Here is a 14,425-nt window from a genome sequence, read left to right on the forward strand (position 1 = left end):
CACTGAAGGAGCTGCCCAGTGATGTGACGGTACCATGTAGGGGGTGGGAGACGGTCTCCATCAGGGATGAAAGCTTCTTCAACATCCTCCTGTCTCCCACCACCTCCACAGGGTCCAGGGGGCAGCCCAGGACAGAGCTGGCCTTCCTCACCAGTTGGTTCAGTTTGTTCCTGTCTGCAGCCGTAGTGCTGCTGCTCCAGCAGACCACTCCATAGAAGATGGCTGATGCCACCACTGAGTCATAAAAGGTCCTCAGGAGCGCTCCCTGCACTCCAAAGGACCTGAGTCTCCGCAGCAGATGGAGTCTGCTCTGGCCCTTCTTGTAGAGAGCTTGTGTGTTGTCAGACCAGTCCAGTTTATTGTTCAGGTGAAAACCCAGGTACTTATAAGAGTCCACTATCTCAATGTCCTTTCCCTGAATGTTCACCGGTAGCGGGGGAGTGGGTCTCCGCCTGCGGAAATCCACCACCAGCTCTTTGGTTTTACCCGCATTGATCTGGAGGTGGTTCCGCTGGCACCAGCCCACAAAGTCCAGGTTGAGTTCTCTGTACTCCGCCTCGTCGTCGTTGGTGATGAGGCCGACGATGGCGGAGTCATCAGAGAACTTCTGCAGGTGACAGGTGGATGTGTTGTGGGAGAAGTCTGCAGTGTAGAGGGTGAAGAGGAAGGGAGCCAGGACCGTCCCCTGTGGAGCCCCCGTACTGCAGATGACCAGGTCAGACACACAGTCCTGTGTCCTCACAAACTGTGGCCGGTTGGTCAGGTAGTCCAGGAGCCAGGATGTGAGGTGCGGGTCGACTCCAGTGTGCTGCAGCTTGTCCCCCAGAAGCGTGGGCTGGATGGTGTTGAAAGCACAGGAGAAATCATAGAACCTGATCCTCACAGTGCTCCCAGTCCTCTCCAGGTGAGAGAGAGATCTCTCCATGAGGTAGAGGATGGCGTCCTCCACCCCGATGCGTGGCTGGTAGGCGAACTGCAGCTGGTCCATCGATGAGCTCACCAGGGGGCGCAGATGGAGAAGGACCAACCTCTCCAAGGTCTTCATCAGGTGTGATGTCAGCACCACCGGCCTGAAGTGGTTGAAGTCCTTGGGGCGGGAGATCTTCGGCACCGGTACCACACAGGTCGTCTTCCAGAGCTGTGGTACTCTCCCCAGTTGAAGGCTCAGGTTGAACATGTGCCCCATGACCCCACTGAGCTGGTCTGCACAAGTTCTGAGGAGTCTGGAGCTGATGCCATCCGGACCGGTTGCCTTCCTGACCTTTAGCCTCCTCAGCTCTCTGTTCACCTGGGCTGTTGTGAAGGACAGGCTGGAGCAGGGGGGCTGTGGGGGGGTAGTTGTGGGAGTGAGGGTGTGGCTGACACTGAGGGGAGCGGAGAGCGGTGTGCAGGGGGGTGGGATGGGGGTGGGGACAGCTGGTGGTGGTGATTGCAGCAGGATGGAATGGGTCGGGGGAGGGGTGGATGTCTGTTCAAATCTGTTGAAGAAAATGTTCAGATCATTCACCCACTCCTGGTCCCGAACCAGCTCGATGTTGGAGTCCTTGTGACCCGAGATCGCTTTCAGGTCCTTCCAGACTTCGCTGACATTCCGCTGCTGCAGCTGTTCCTCCATCTTCCTCCTGTAGCTGCTTTTCCCCTCCCTGATCTTCCTCCTCAGCTCTCTCTGCACAGTCCTCATCTCCTCCCTGTCTTTTGTTTCAAAGGCCGTCCTTTTGTCGCTGAGGAGGGCCCTTATCTCAGGAGTGATCCACGGTTTGCTGTTGGCAAAACAGCGTATGGTCTTGGTGGGAACCGTGTAATCCACACAGAAGTTTATGTAGTCTGTGATGCAGTTTGTGAGGCTGTCGATGTCCTCCCCGTGGTCCTCATAGAACACTTCCCATCCAGTTGTCTCAAAACAGTCTTTGAGAGCCTCTTCTGCCTCATCGGACCAGATTTTAATGGTGCGGGTCACAGCTGGTTGTCTGTGTACCAGAGGTTTGTACACCGGCAAGAGGTGCACAAGGTTGTGATCTGATCGGCCAAGGGGAGGGAGAGGAGATGAGGTGTATGCCCCCTTGGTGTTGGCATAGAAAAGGTCCAGTATTTTATTGTCTCTGGTGCAGCAGGTGACATATTGTTTGAAGGTGGAGGAGATGGAGGCATGATTAAAGTCACCAGTGATGAGGAGGAGAGCCTGTGGGTGGTGTGTCTGCAGCCTGTTTGTGAGCGAGTGCAGGACATCACACGCTGCGTGGGCGTTAGCAGAGGGGGGAACGTACGCAGTTATCGCGATAACGTGCGCGAATTCCCGCGGCAGGTAATACGGCTTCATGCTAACCGCTAACAGTTCAATATCCTTACAGCAGAGTTGTTCTTTAACAGTGATATGCCCGGAAATTACACCGTCTATCGTTCACAAACACAGCCAGCCCTCCTCCTTTCCTCTGACCCTCCTTTGTCCTGTCTGCCCGTGTCAGTTGGAAACCATCCAGCGTAACGTTCGAGTCCGGTGTTAGCTCCGTTAGCCAGGTCTCCGTGAATAGCATCAGGCTACATTCCCAATATTCCCTCTGATGCCGGGTTAGCGCCGCGAGCTCGTCCATCTTGTTTGTAAGGGATCTTACGTTCCCGGTGACGATCGATGGTAGGACGGGTTTGTAGCGTCCCTTCCTGTTGCGGTGTTTTAACCCGGCACGGCCTCCCCGTCGCCTTCTCTTCAGCCCGTTGGGAACATCGGGTCTTTCGCCAGTTAGCTTGGCTGCGTTACCGAGGGCTAACAGCTGATCCCGAGTGTAAACAATAGGACCGCCACAGCGCCCGGCATCCGCGGTCACAGGTGTAGCCAGTAAAGTTATTAAAATGAGAAAAACCAGGACAGACTTGGCCAGAGTTATATCCATCTTGTGACAGGATGATTGTCGTACAAAATAAAAACCAACTAAAAGAACAGTTAGTAGGACAAAGTAGGAAAAAAGTAGGAAAAAAGTAGGAAAAAGCCAGGAGCTGTTGTACCGTGCAGCCACTTGGGTAGCGCACCGGAAGTCTTAATAGGCGGAGGAAACCGAGTTCAACATCACAGGATGTGACAGAAGTGTCACCACCTGTGTTTTTAAAAGTCCCAATATGGTCCCGTACTTTAATTGACACGAGTCTCAGTCAGTATTTTTCCCGTATTTAATTGTTTTATACTCAAACAACACATTTAGAAGGAACTCTACTTCTCTGTCGGTCCAAATAAATGACCCAAGTTGCAACTTTGCAATGAACAGGAAGTAATTCATGCTATTTGTTGTTGTCATGTTATTTCATGGGGTCTGATTGGCGAGCATGACTTCATCCTTCTGGATACACCGCCCCCGAGATATCCAACATGCTCATAGTGGCTCTCAACAAGGTTTGTATGCTGGTTTGTGAAAACACAACCCCCCCCCCCCCCCCCCCCCCGCCGGCTGGGCTCCAGGGTTTCAGCAGTTCATGCGTTGCTCCTTTTAAGTTTAATGAGTCCACAGAGAAAAAGAAAGCTGTATAAAAATGAAAAAAGAAAACACAGTCCACAGAGGCAGAGCTGTACTACAGAGTACATGTACTGTACATGTAAGTGAAGCTCAGGATCAGGTTTACACTGCAATGCAGGGTACGTGTGCCTCAAAACTCCTTCTACATTCTGCAACATCATTCATGTAATCTTTGACCGTTCTAATGGATTTTGAAGTAAATCTCACTTATGTCATAACCATTGATGGATACATCGAACTGGAGAAATACAGATATTTGTACTTTTTGGTTATGTGTGCGGTGTATGTTATGATACTCTGCTGTAACTTCACCATTATACTCATTGTTGTGTCTCAGAAGAACCTCCATGAGCCCATGTACATTTTTATTGCAGCCTTGCTATTGAACTCGGTTCTTTTCAGCACTGTGATCTACCCAAAGCTTCTCATTGACTTTTTATCCGAGAGGCAGATCATAACTTACTCTGCTTGTCTGTTTCAGTATTTTATGTTTTATTCTCTATGCGGCTCTGAAATGTTGCTGCTGTTGGCAATGGCCTGTGACAGATACGTGTCTATTTGTAAACCTCTGTATTATCAGACCATCATGAGTAACAATACCGTCAGCGTTCTGCTGGCGTTCGCTTGGCTCCTGCCTGCTACTCACCTTTCAGTAGTGATCATCCTCAGTATTTTTGACAAACTGTGTAATTTTACTCTCATTGGAGTTTTTTGCAACAGCTCAGTAAAATATCTGTACTGTGTGAGTTCCACAGTGATCTCCATATACGCTGTGATTGTCCTGTTTGTGATCGTACTTTTCCCTTTGCTCATTATATTTTTGACATATGCAAAGATCGTCGCAGTGGCTTATCAGAGTGGTGGAGAGGTGAAGAAAAAAGCAGCGCAGACCTGCTTGCCACACCTGCTGGTGCTCATCAGCTTTACATGCTTGTGTTCATTCGACGTGATTATCGTCGGGCTGGGGTTTGACTTTCCAAAGACCGTGCATGTGGTCATGACTTTACAGATGATAATATATCAGCCTCTTTTTAATCCAATCATTTATGGACTCAAAATGAAAGAGATCTATAAACAGCTTGAGAGGCTCTTCTGCACAGTGAAGAATAACTAAATCATCTCCACAGATGGTTCATTCTGCTTGTTCCTGCCTGCTTTCCTAAGTTAAGATTAACTTTTCATAATAGGCCTGGTAGAGCCTGATATGTAATAATGACACAAAATGTCCACTAATGACCCTGAGCCCCAAAATGTTTGATATTACTTTATGGGGCAGGCAAAATATTTTTCCACTAATATTGTAATAATTTTATTACATCATAAAGTGAGTCAATGATTTATTATTTGGACTTCAATTTAAATTACACTGAAAGAATGAGTTCCAGAAGTTTGTACCATTTGTTTAGACATATATCTATATACAGTTTATGGTATTTATGTATGATTGCTGTTGACCCGTGTCATTATAGACTTTTGTTCTTTATAATCAGTACAAAATAATGTATAAGCTTCAAACACATTAAGGTCACATTTAAATTCTTGTTGAATCTCTTTCCATTATCGACCATTTATTACATTCCGGGCTTTATTATGTTGTGTTTTATAACAGTTGGGTCGTCGTTTTATTTTGAGTCGTTGTTACTTATTGGGCTCTAACAGGGCCTCAAGACCCTCTTGGTACTCTGGGTCGTTTTTGATGACTTTTGATTTCACCTTTACATGTGACCTTAAAAGCTGTTTACCTTGCCTTGCTTGGTGTTTTTTTCTTTCCAGCACAACCTCACCTGTGTGATTCTACAATTGTTTCTTCATTGTGACATCATGTGAACACACTGGACCTAAAATTGCAAAAAAAAAAAACTGATAAATCAGAGAAGGACAAAAGTTAAAATTTTTACTGTTGAGACCACAAACGTGTGTAGCCTCATTTTTATAACTTAGAATGCAAATACAAATGATACATTTCAAAAACCAATGTGGAAATTTATTTACATTAAATGTCAGGAAATCACCAAGCGTTTTTATACAATGCATTTTTATATATGTATTTAATTATAAGATGATGATGATGATGATGAAGATGGTTATTATTATCGATGTCCTGATCACACTTTTTGGCCCCCGATACCGATCCGATTTTTCAGAATTGAGTATCGGCCGATACCGATACTTTCCCGATCCGATACTTACATTGCTATTGCAAATATACACAATAGTCTATTTTTGGAGCAACTAAGATGTCTGAAACTAAAAGCACTATTGGCAGAAGCTTTGTTTAGCTGGAGATTATTGTAAAACTCACTTATTGAATCAAAATTCTTCTCAGAATGACTTAAGAACTTATTTAAACTTTATTCAGTCATAACAACAAAAAACCCAATTACACTCTGCAGTCTTGTATCTCTAATGTATGTTAACTTAATCAACTTCACTTGGATTTTGTGGCAAATAAAACTTTTTTTAAAATGAAACCCAGTGAATCAGTTTGACTAACATATAAACTATAAAAAACTACAACATAAACAGTATTCAGTAAAACCAATCAGAAGAACCAATTCCCAGTTGCCTTTAGGGGCGCTGTGACTCACCAAACACAATAAAAACGCAGAAGAAGACAGACCACATAGAAATTTAGAAGTAGACTTCTGCACATAAACACACAAACCACTCTATATAACTCTAGTTTTATAGGTCTATGGCCCCGCTCCGCCTGCTTCTAGCTTCTGCAGCTCGACCGGAGCTTGTAGTCCCTGATTGTTGTGGTTATTAGGTGACGTTGTGGACCGCGGTGGGGGGAGGAGGGGGGTGATTACGTCATCTTTTGTCCACGGATGACGGTCTTTGCTGAGCGTACTCCGCCGCATGTTTACTTTTTAGATGTCTTATCAGATTAGTTGTGTTAAACGAAGCTCTGGTGCTCCACCTCTCGGGACTGTGGTGAAGCTCTGGTGCTCCACCTCTCGGGACTGTGGTGAACCAAATAGTACAACTGGCCGCTGGACTGGTTTCGTTGTGAACCTTGAAATACCTCCAGACCGCTGACATTTTATCCTCTTAATGGCTTCGGGCTGCTAACCTCAGTTTACAGCAGGTCGCAAACGGGGCTCGCTTTACGGCAGCTGACGTCAAAAAGTGTTTTTTGTTTTTTTTTTAGATCGGCGGGGTGATCGGCTGGATTTGCTGATTCCCCATCACTCACAAATCACCAATATCGGCCCCGATCCGAAATCTACCGATCGGATCGGGACATCCCTCGTTATTATTATTTGGATTGGGGGATTTTTTAAATTTTTTTATACAATGTACATGTTTTTACTGTTTCATCCTGCACCATATGCATACAGAAACTCACCCCAAAGACAACAACATTCAAGAATAAAATGGCCTCATAACTCTGGTTTGATTTGGTCTATCAATACAATTGTTAGAAAAAAACTGGGAAATCATTTAAAATCTTCTTTCGACACAAGTTGAATTGGAGACTCTGTGAGGCTGCATTTACTTCAAGAATGTTTTTTCCTCTGCTTTCTGGGCATTTTTGAACTTTCTAGATATCTGAAACGATGTGTACTTGTGTACTTGTGTTTGCACATTACGCTTCGAAAACAGAAAGAAAAGCCTTAAGCAGCCACCACAGGAACAGGAAGGTATTTACTTCAAGAAAGAATGAAAGAGACAGACAGACAGACAATATTTTATATATTATGGATATTACATTTTCATCACATATCGCTACAATCAAAATTATAACCTACAGTTTGTTTTTTTAAATCAAACCGGGGTGAAAATAAGTTTAAAAAACATTGCTACTTTATTATTATTAATAGTAGTAGTAGTTGTCGTAGTAATAGTACATAGGACTTTGCAACGCACAGCATCCTAATTTGTGATTAAGACAAATCTTAGCTTTTTGAATGATCAAAGTTTGCTTAACTCTTAATTTTATTTTGGGCAGCAGCAAGAGAGGACATGAAATTGATAGACTGCTACCGCGTGACGTCAAGGGACACATGGTTTATGTTCATGCTGCCATATTGGAAGACAAATGTTGGCTTTCAGCAGGGTTCAGTGGTTGACACAAGTCTACCATATGTAAATGATCAACTCACTAGCAACCCGTTCAAAAATATCTATTTCACTGATGAATGTAGAAGCTGCTAACTCAAGCAGCTAACGCCCCCGAGCCTCTGTGCTTGTCTTCCAATATGGTGGTGTATTTTTAATTGTTTTTTATTTCACGTCACTAATAGCAGTCTAAAGATATTGTGAATGAATGAATGAATGAATGAATGAATGAATGAATGAATGAATGAATGAATGAATGAATGAATAAGGCCCCGTTTACATGACAACATTTCACGTGACAACTCCTAATCCCTTAAAAAAAAAGGAGTGTGTTTCCACAGCAGCAGCAGTGGACACAGAGACAACGATGTAGTTAGTATGCCGGGCCACAGGAGGGCGCTGTTGCTTGATTTTGTAATGAAACTACACAGACGTGTGTGCAGAAAACAATACACCATAAATGTGAAGAAAATGGAGAGAACCCGACATCCGTATGGACTGATGACACATCGGATGATATCAGTGGTGAGTCTCAACTATTAAACTACTAATATGGACGATAAAACTAGAATACGGACCGCGAGTCGTACCACTATGGGTCCGCCATGTTTGTTTACAACTGGATGAGCTGGAGGGAGGAAGAGATGTGCAGTAACAGTAACAGGCTCTGTAGCCTCCATCAGTCTCTGCAGGAGGGATCAGCGACCGTGAAAGAATCTTTCCAAGTTGGGAGCCGGATTAAAAACTTTGCGGATACACTGCATCTGCACACAGGTGCCGTGTAAAAGGACCCCCCAAAAGTGAAGAAAGTTTTACAGATACACTCGTATTCGTTGTTGTGTAAACAGGGCCTAAAAATGGTCCCCAGCCTAAGGCCCCATTCACGACAATGTTGTGGAAATGCATCATTTTTACATTTTTGTTTCAGAAAACGTTTGCGTTTACACAGCAACTTTTAAAAAAGGTCTGTTTAAACACAAATGGCTGAAACACTAAAAACGATGTAGTTTTCATGTCGGGCCAGGAGTTGGTGCTGTTGATTGTTTTTGGAATGAAACCACACGCACATGCAGCAGAGAACAACACGCTGTAAACATTGACAATGGTGAGAACACAGACATCCGTACGGACAGATGACGAAGTATGATTGTTATTACCGTGACTGTCCAAATAAAACTATCACGTCTCAGGAGAATATGGACTGGGAGTCATGACACTCTGGAGGAAACGTTGTTCTTACTGTCAATCTACTGAGCATGTGCAGAAATAGTATTTACTACGGCTGTGGTGAGCATCGCACAGTAGCAGTGTTTCAGAAAAATGGTGTTTTCCACCGTTTCCACCGAAACAGAGTTGAAGTTTTACACTCACCGGCCACTTTGTTAGGTACACCTCGCTCGTACCGGGTTGGACCCCTTTTGCCTTCAGAACTGCCTTAATCCTTTGTGGCATAGATCTAACAAGGTACTGGAAACATTCCTCAGAGAGTTTGGTCCATATTGACATGATAGCATCACGCTGCAGATTTGTCAGCTGCACATGCATGATGCGAATCTCCCGTTCCTCCACATCCCAAAGGTTCTCTATTAGATGGAGATCTGGTGACTGTGGAGGCCATTTCAGTTCAGTGAACTCATTGTCATTTTCAAGAAGCCAGTCTGAGATGATAGGCGCTTTATGACATGGCGCGTTATCCTGCTGGAAGTAGCCATCAGAAGACGGGTACACTGTGGTCATAAAGGGATTGACATGGTCAGCAACAATACTCAGGTAGGCTGTGGCGTTGACACAATGTTCAATTGGTACTAAGGGGCCCAAAGTGTGCCAAGAAAATATCCCCCACACCATCACACCACGTCCAGCAGCCGGAACCGTTGATACAAGGCAGGATGGATCCATGCTTTCATGTTGTTGACGCAAAATTCGGACCCTACCATCCGAATGTTGCAGCAGAAATCGAGACTCATCAGACCAGGCAGATTGTTTGATATGTTACTCATTTTGACAAATGAGAGAAATGACCTCCCAAATTAAGGCCCTTCTGGCTGGTTTGTCTTGGATCTGTGGGAATACAGTGTAACATGGTGCACCTTGTGCCACTGCAGGCCCCCAGAGTTTCAGAAGTGTGTGTTTCATTCTTTAATGTGTCCACCGAAGAAGAAGCAGTGCTATAAAAACACCTTATCAAACCAATCGCTCTCTAAATAAGAAAGGAGAAGAGGACATGGTGACTGGTCGCGTGGGTCATCGCATTCCCTCTTGATGTCCACCTGGTGGACACATCAAGCCATTGCGCTCTCCCTCTGCGCGCCGCCACACGCCCCTAGTGGTCGTCACAGTCACCGCATTGACCCGCCGACGTCTGCCTCCACCTGGTGGACGTTCGAGGTCATTACACCACCACCCTCATCTCTCCAGATCACACACACACACACACACACACACACACACACACACACACACACACACACACACTTTGTACATAGTGTTTGCTGTTTAATAGATTAGATCTCCGTGTTAGATGTCATTTGCTATTTGAATGTGTTGATTTATGAGATGATTTCCGAATTATTTATGAATGAATTCATTTTGTTAAACGCCTGTTAGCTGAATTGAACGCTTCTTGGTGATTATTGTGTATTTATTGTTGACAATTCACTGGTTTGTAACAGTCTGTGCTCGGATCTCACACCTTCCCCCTTTATTTAAGATTGTTATATTTTACACAGAAATATTAACTAACTTAAATAAACTTTTTACAAACGAGACTGATATTTTGGTATTAGCTATTTCCAGTTTATCTGGTGGTGCCCCAATTTATTATTAATACATAAATAACAAATTTAAGCAAATTAATAATTTTTTTATTCATAAATAATTTTTGATAATTTATTCATTTTTTTCCTTTTTAAGTAATTACTCAATTACTTTAGGAGTTGTTAATGAGTAAATGACCGTTTACTTCTCGTGATTTATTACTTTCAGTAATCTATTACTTACAGTAATTTAATGCTAATAACCAACCATAAATCCCAATACCAATGACTGGCCCTCTGCATGCTCAAGTACAACTATGTATGAATAAAAAATCTGTACAGATGTATAATGCGCGGGCATCTAAATTTTGTTACATGAGCTTTAAAAAATATACTCTCAAATACGGCTCAGAGAATTGCTCGGATTACTATGGCCTGTTTCTTAACATCTTCGTGGGGCAGATACTGATGAAACACATGATTTTGAATCACTGTGATTGCTCACGCCTATATCCGGAAACAGAATGGCCATGAAGACTGTGGAACCCATTTGGGGGAAGGAGGATACAATGGATGTATACGCATCACTGAGGAGATTCGTCACAGACCCATGTGACTTCAATTTTGGGAATGAAAGCTCAAAACCCCCAGCGTTTCCCATAGATGGAAAGGATGAGATTCATCCGTGGAACTGCCCTTGCCCAATGCATAAGGTGTCCACTCTGGTTTCAGGCAGTGGGCCGGACTTGGACTGACAGAGTCAGATCAAAAGTGAGCTGCACAGGGTGAACGGCAACAGAACAACATGGACCGGTTTCCCCTACGGATGTCTGGGCGATGAATTAGATTACCAGATGCATCAGATGAGCAGCAGCAGAAACCAACAAAAATAAGTAAGCTTGGTGGAGCGTGTTTTGGAATAACACTGGTAGGACTTGGTGCCCTGTTAATTTCATACCATTATGGAAGTCAGCCGTGGATCCAAACCCATGCCAGGTACCACTATGCGCCGACAAAAACTTTCCAACAGGCCTGCTGGATAGTTGAACAAAATGATGTCCAAGTGGCATCGGACCGGGGTGGAAGGCTGAACCTGAACTAAGGCTGAAGAACTAGACAGGGGGATTGATGAGCCGGTTTTATCAATACAGATTATGCGGCACCTGTGTGAACCATGAAAGGATGCTCTGGATTTTGAATGGTCATCGCTATAGTGGGTTCCTCATGGGGTCTTGCTGATAGTGCTGGTGCCATTGTATCCCCCCTTGGCTCCCTGGGTGCACCATTGCATTTCTGGGGCAGGACCCTCCTATGGATTTGTCGGGCATTCCGTTCTCACGTGGCCTGGTTGGTTGCATCCCCAGCAGTTGGCATCTTGTGGGTTATTAAGTTGGGGGTTGGACTGGGCCCGTCAGAGCCGGTCCATTCCCCTTCCTCCACCTCGACGCATCAGCTGCCCTCTTTGTCTACCTCAGCCTCTTCCTTGTACTGGTCTATAGCCACCCTCCTGAGGACTCACATGTACATGTATTGGTGACAGTGGTGACACTGCTGAGTCGCCTGGTGTGGTTTGATGAGGCAGTGACACATTGGAAGTCGGTGCGACAGGTGGTTGTAGTGACGTTGACATCACCTGGCTTGTCCCCTCTGATTGATTAGCTGTCACTATCAGGGCCTGCACCTGGGCTTTGTCCTTCTTTTGTTTAGATAACTCTCCCAAGTGCAGCTGCGTCAGTTTGTTGGATAACTGCCTATTGATGTCTTCTTCCTTTTGTTTCTTCTTCCTGCATTGCTCCACAATGTGTACCACATGCCCGGAGAATAACGGCCATTGCATTTTCATCAGTCCTACCACCAATCCAATCTTCTCTGTACTTCTGGTGACATGGCTTTCTCCACCATTACCTTGAATAGACAGTGTGTGTTTTCATTGGCGATCCAAACACTATTTGTCTCATCCTTCCACGTCCTTTGGAAGTCTCACAGAAACTTTAATGGACAGTCCGTCTCTGATAGTGTTTCTCCCTCCAGCTTGGAAGGATCCATCTTCTCTGGATAGTGTTTTCTAATCAATGGGACGTCATCTTGTTGAGAATCTTGCAGCCTTTCTCCATTATGTGAGGTCGCAGCTTCTGCTGCTGCTCTTCGCCGGTCTCTCTGGTGTGCTTCTTCATTTAGCGTCTGATCAAGCAATCTCGCACTTTCTCTGCTTTCCTCTCTCCATCGTAGTATGTCACTTTCAAGTCGTTCCCGCATCTGGTGCCTTTCCTCCCTCAGCTGTTGGAGGAGCCCGCTGGTCAGGTCCTTTTCTATCCTTCCTTCTATTTCCAGCTTTATATTTTACACGTCTTCTAGGCTGCCTGATCTCTTTGACGGTGTGAACGTTTCTTTTTTTTGTTTCATGTGGTGGGTGGCTTCTCCTTTCCTCCCACTTTGGGGATCGTCTCCCGTCCCAGCTGGGAGGTCGTCTCTCATCCCAAATAGAGGTTAATCTGGACTGATGACACATCGGATGATATCAGGGGTGAGTCTCAACTATTAAACTACTGATATAGATGATAAATCTAGAATACGGACCGCGAGTCATACCACTACGCAGCCACCATGTTTGTTTACAAGAGGATGAGCAGAAGGAAGATGAGGGAGGGGGAGGGAGGGGGATAGATGTGCGCGTGCGCAGTAACAGGCTCGTAGCCTCCATCAGTCTCTATAGGAGGGAATAGCGACCGTGAAAGAATCTTTCCACCTTGGGAGCCGGATTAAAAACTTTGCGGATACAGTAGATCTGCACACGTGTGTCGTGTAAACAGACCGTACAAAAGTGAAGAAAGTTTTGCGGATATACTCGTATTCGTTGTTGTGTAAACGGGGCCTTAGGGCCTTAGAGCAAGACTGTAGAAGTGTAAATAATAGAGCAGCAAGTGGGCGTCGTAACCTGCAGCTGCCCCCTGGAGTTTCAGGAGTTCGTGCGCTCCTCTTGTTATCAAACCATCATTATTGTGTCCACAGAGAACTGTTGCATAAGAAGTGTCCACTGAGTGAAAACGTTCACTCTCTGATCTCAGCAGAGCGGTGCAGGAGCAGGTGGGTATGAGCTATATCTATCAAACACTCGACTGAAGCGCTCACCTTTCTCTGGCATGTCATATTGTAGATTTTGTTCCTCAACAACTTGTCTGAATGGATGTGAATGCAAACTCAACGTATGTGAGACTTGATGGACACGTGCAAGTGAAGCAATACAGATACCTGTATTTCATGGTAATGTTTTTAGTATATGTTCTGATCCTCTGCAGTAATTTCGTCCTTGTGTTTCTCATCGGCTTTGAGAAAAGCCTCCATGAGCCCATGTACGTTTTCATTGCAGCTTTGTCACTAAACTCAGTTTTGTTCAGCACAGCGATCTACCCAAAGCTTCTCATTGACTTTTTATCTGAGGAACAAATCATATCTTACACGGCGTGTCGAGTTCAGTACTTCATGTTTTACTGGTTAGGCGGTTCAGAGTTTCTGCTGTTAGCAGCAATGGCCTATGACAGATATGTTTCTCTTTGTAAACCTCTGCTCTATCCAACCATCATGAGAAGAACCACGGTCAGTATTCTGCTGGTTCTGGCCTGGCTCGTGCCCGCTGGGCATGTTGCAGTGCCACCTGTAGTGAACATTAACAGCAAACTCTGCACCTTGACTTTAAAAGGAATCTTCTGCAATAATACAACTAAGTATCTGTACTGTGTGAGTCCAAGAGCACTGTCGATATATGGCGTGATTGTTTTAGTAAATATAATAGTTTTTCCTATTCTGTTCATATTTTTCACATACGCAAAGATATTCGTCATTGCAAAGCAGAACCTTGAAGTCAGGAGGAAAGCTGCACAGACCTGTCTGCCACACCTGATAGTCCTCATCAGCTTTTCATGTTTCTGCGCGTACGATGTGATTGTAGCCGGACTGGAATCCGACTTTCCAAAGATTGTCCGTTTAATCATGACCTTGCAGGTGATAACGTATCAGCCCTTATTGAATCCCATCATATACGGATTGAAAATGAAGGAAATTTCTAAACACGTCAAGAAGCTGTTCTGCAGAGTGAAACATAAGTGA

General features: G+C 44.8%; 2 protein-coding genes across 2 annotated transcripts; both read left to right on the top strand.

Annotated features, from left to right (window-relative positions):
* Window positions 1-3,684: 3,684 nt before the first annotated feature.
* LOC308119259 (olfactory receptor 11A1-like) lies at window positions 3,685-4,614 on the top strand (the record flags this gene model as incomplete). The annotated part of the gene is made up of 1 exon (XM_080479143.1): window positions 3,685-4,614. The coding sequence occupies one exon, from the start codon at window positions 3,685-3,687 to the stop codon at window positions 4,612-4,614; it is 930 nt and encodes a 309-aa protein (XP_080335269.1).
* An 8,887-nt stretch (window positions 4,615-13,501) lies between these two features.
* On the top strand, window positions 13,502-14,425 carry LOC308118652 (olfactory receptor 10AG1-like; the record flags this gene model as incomplete). Its single annotated transcript, XM_080478160.1, has 1 exon — window positions 13,502-14,425. The coding sequence occupies one exon, from the start codon at window positions 13,502-13,504 to the stop codon at window positions 14,423-14,425; it is 924 nt and encodes a 307-aa protein (XP_080334286.1).

Source organism: Lipophrys pholis (assembly GCF_963383615.2).
Source record: "Lipophrys pholis genome assembly, chromosome: 13".
NCBI lineage: Eukaryota > Metazoa > Chordata > Actinopteri > Blenniiformes > Blenniidae > Lipophrys > Lipophrys pholis.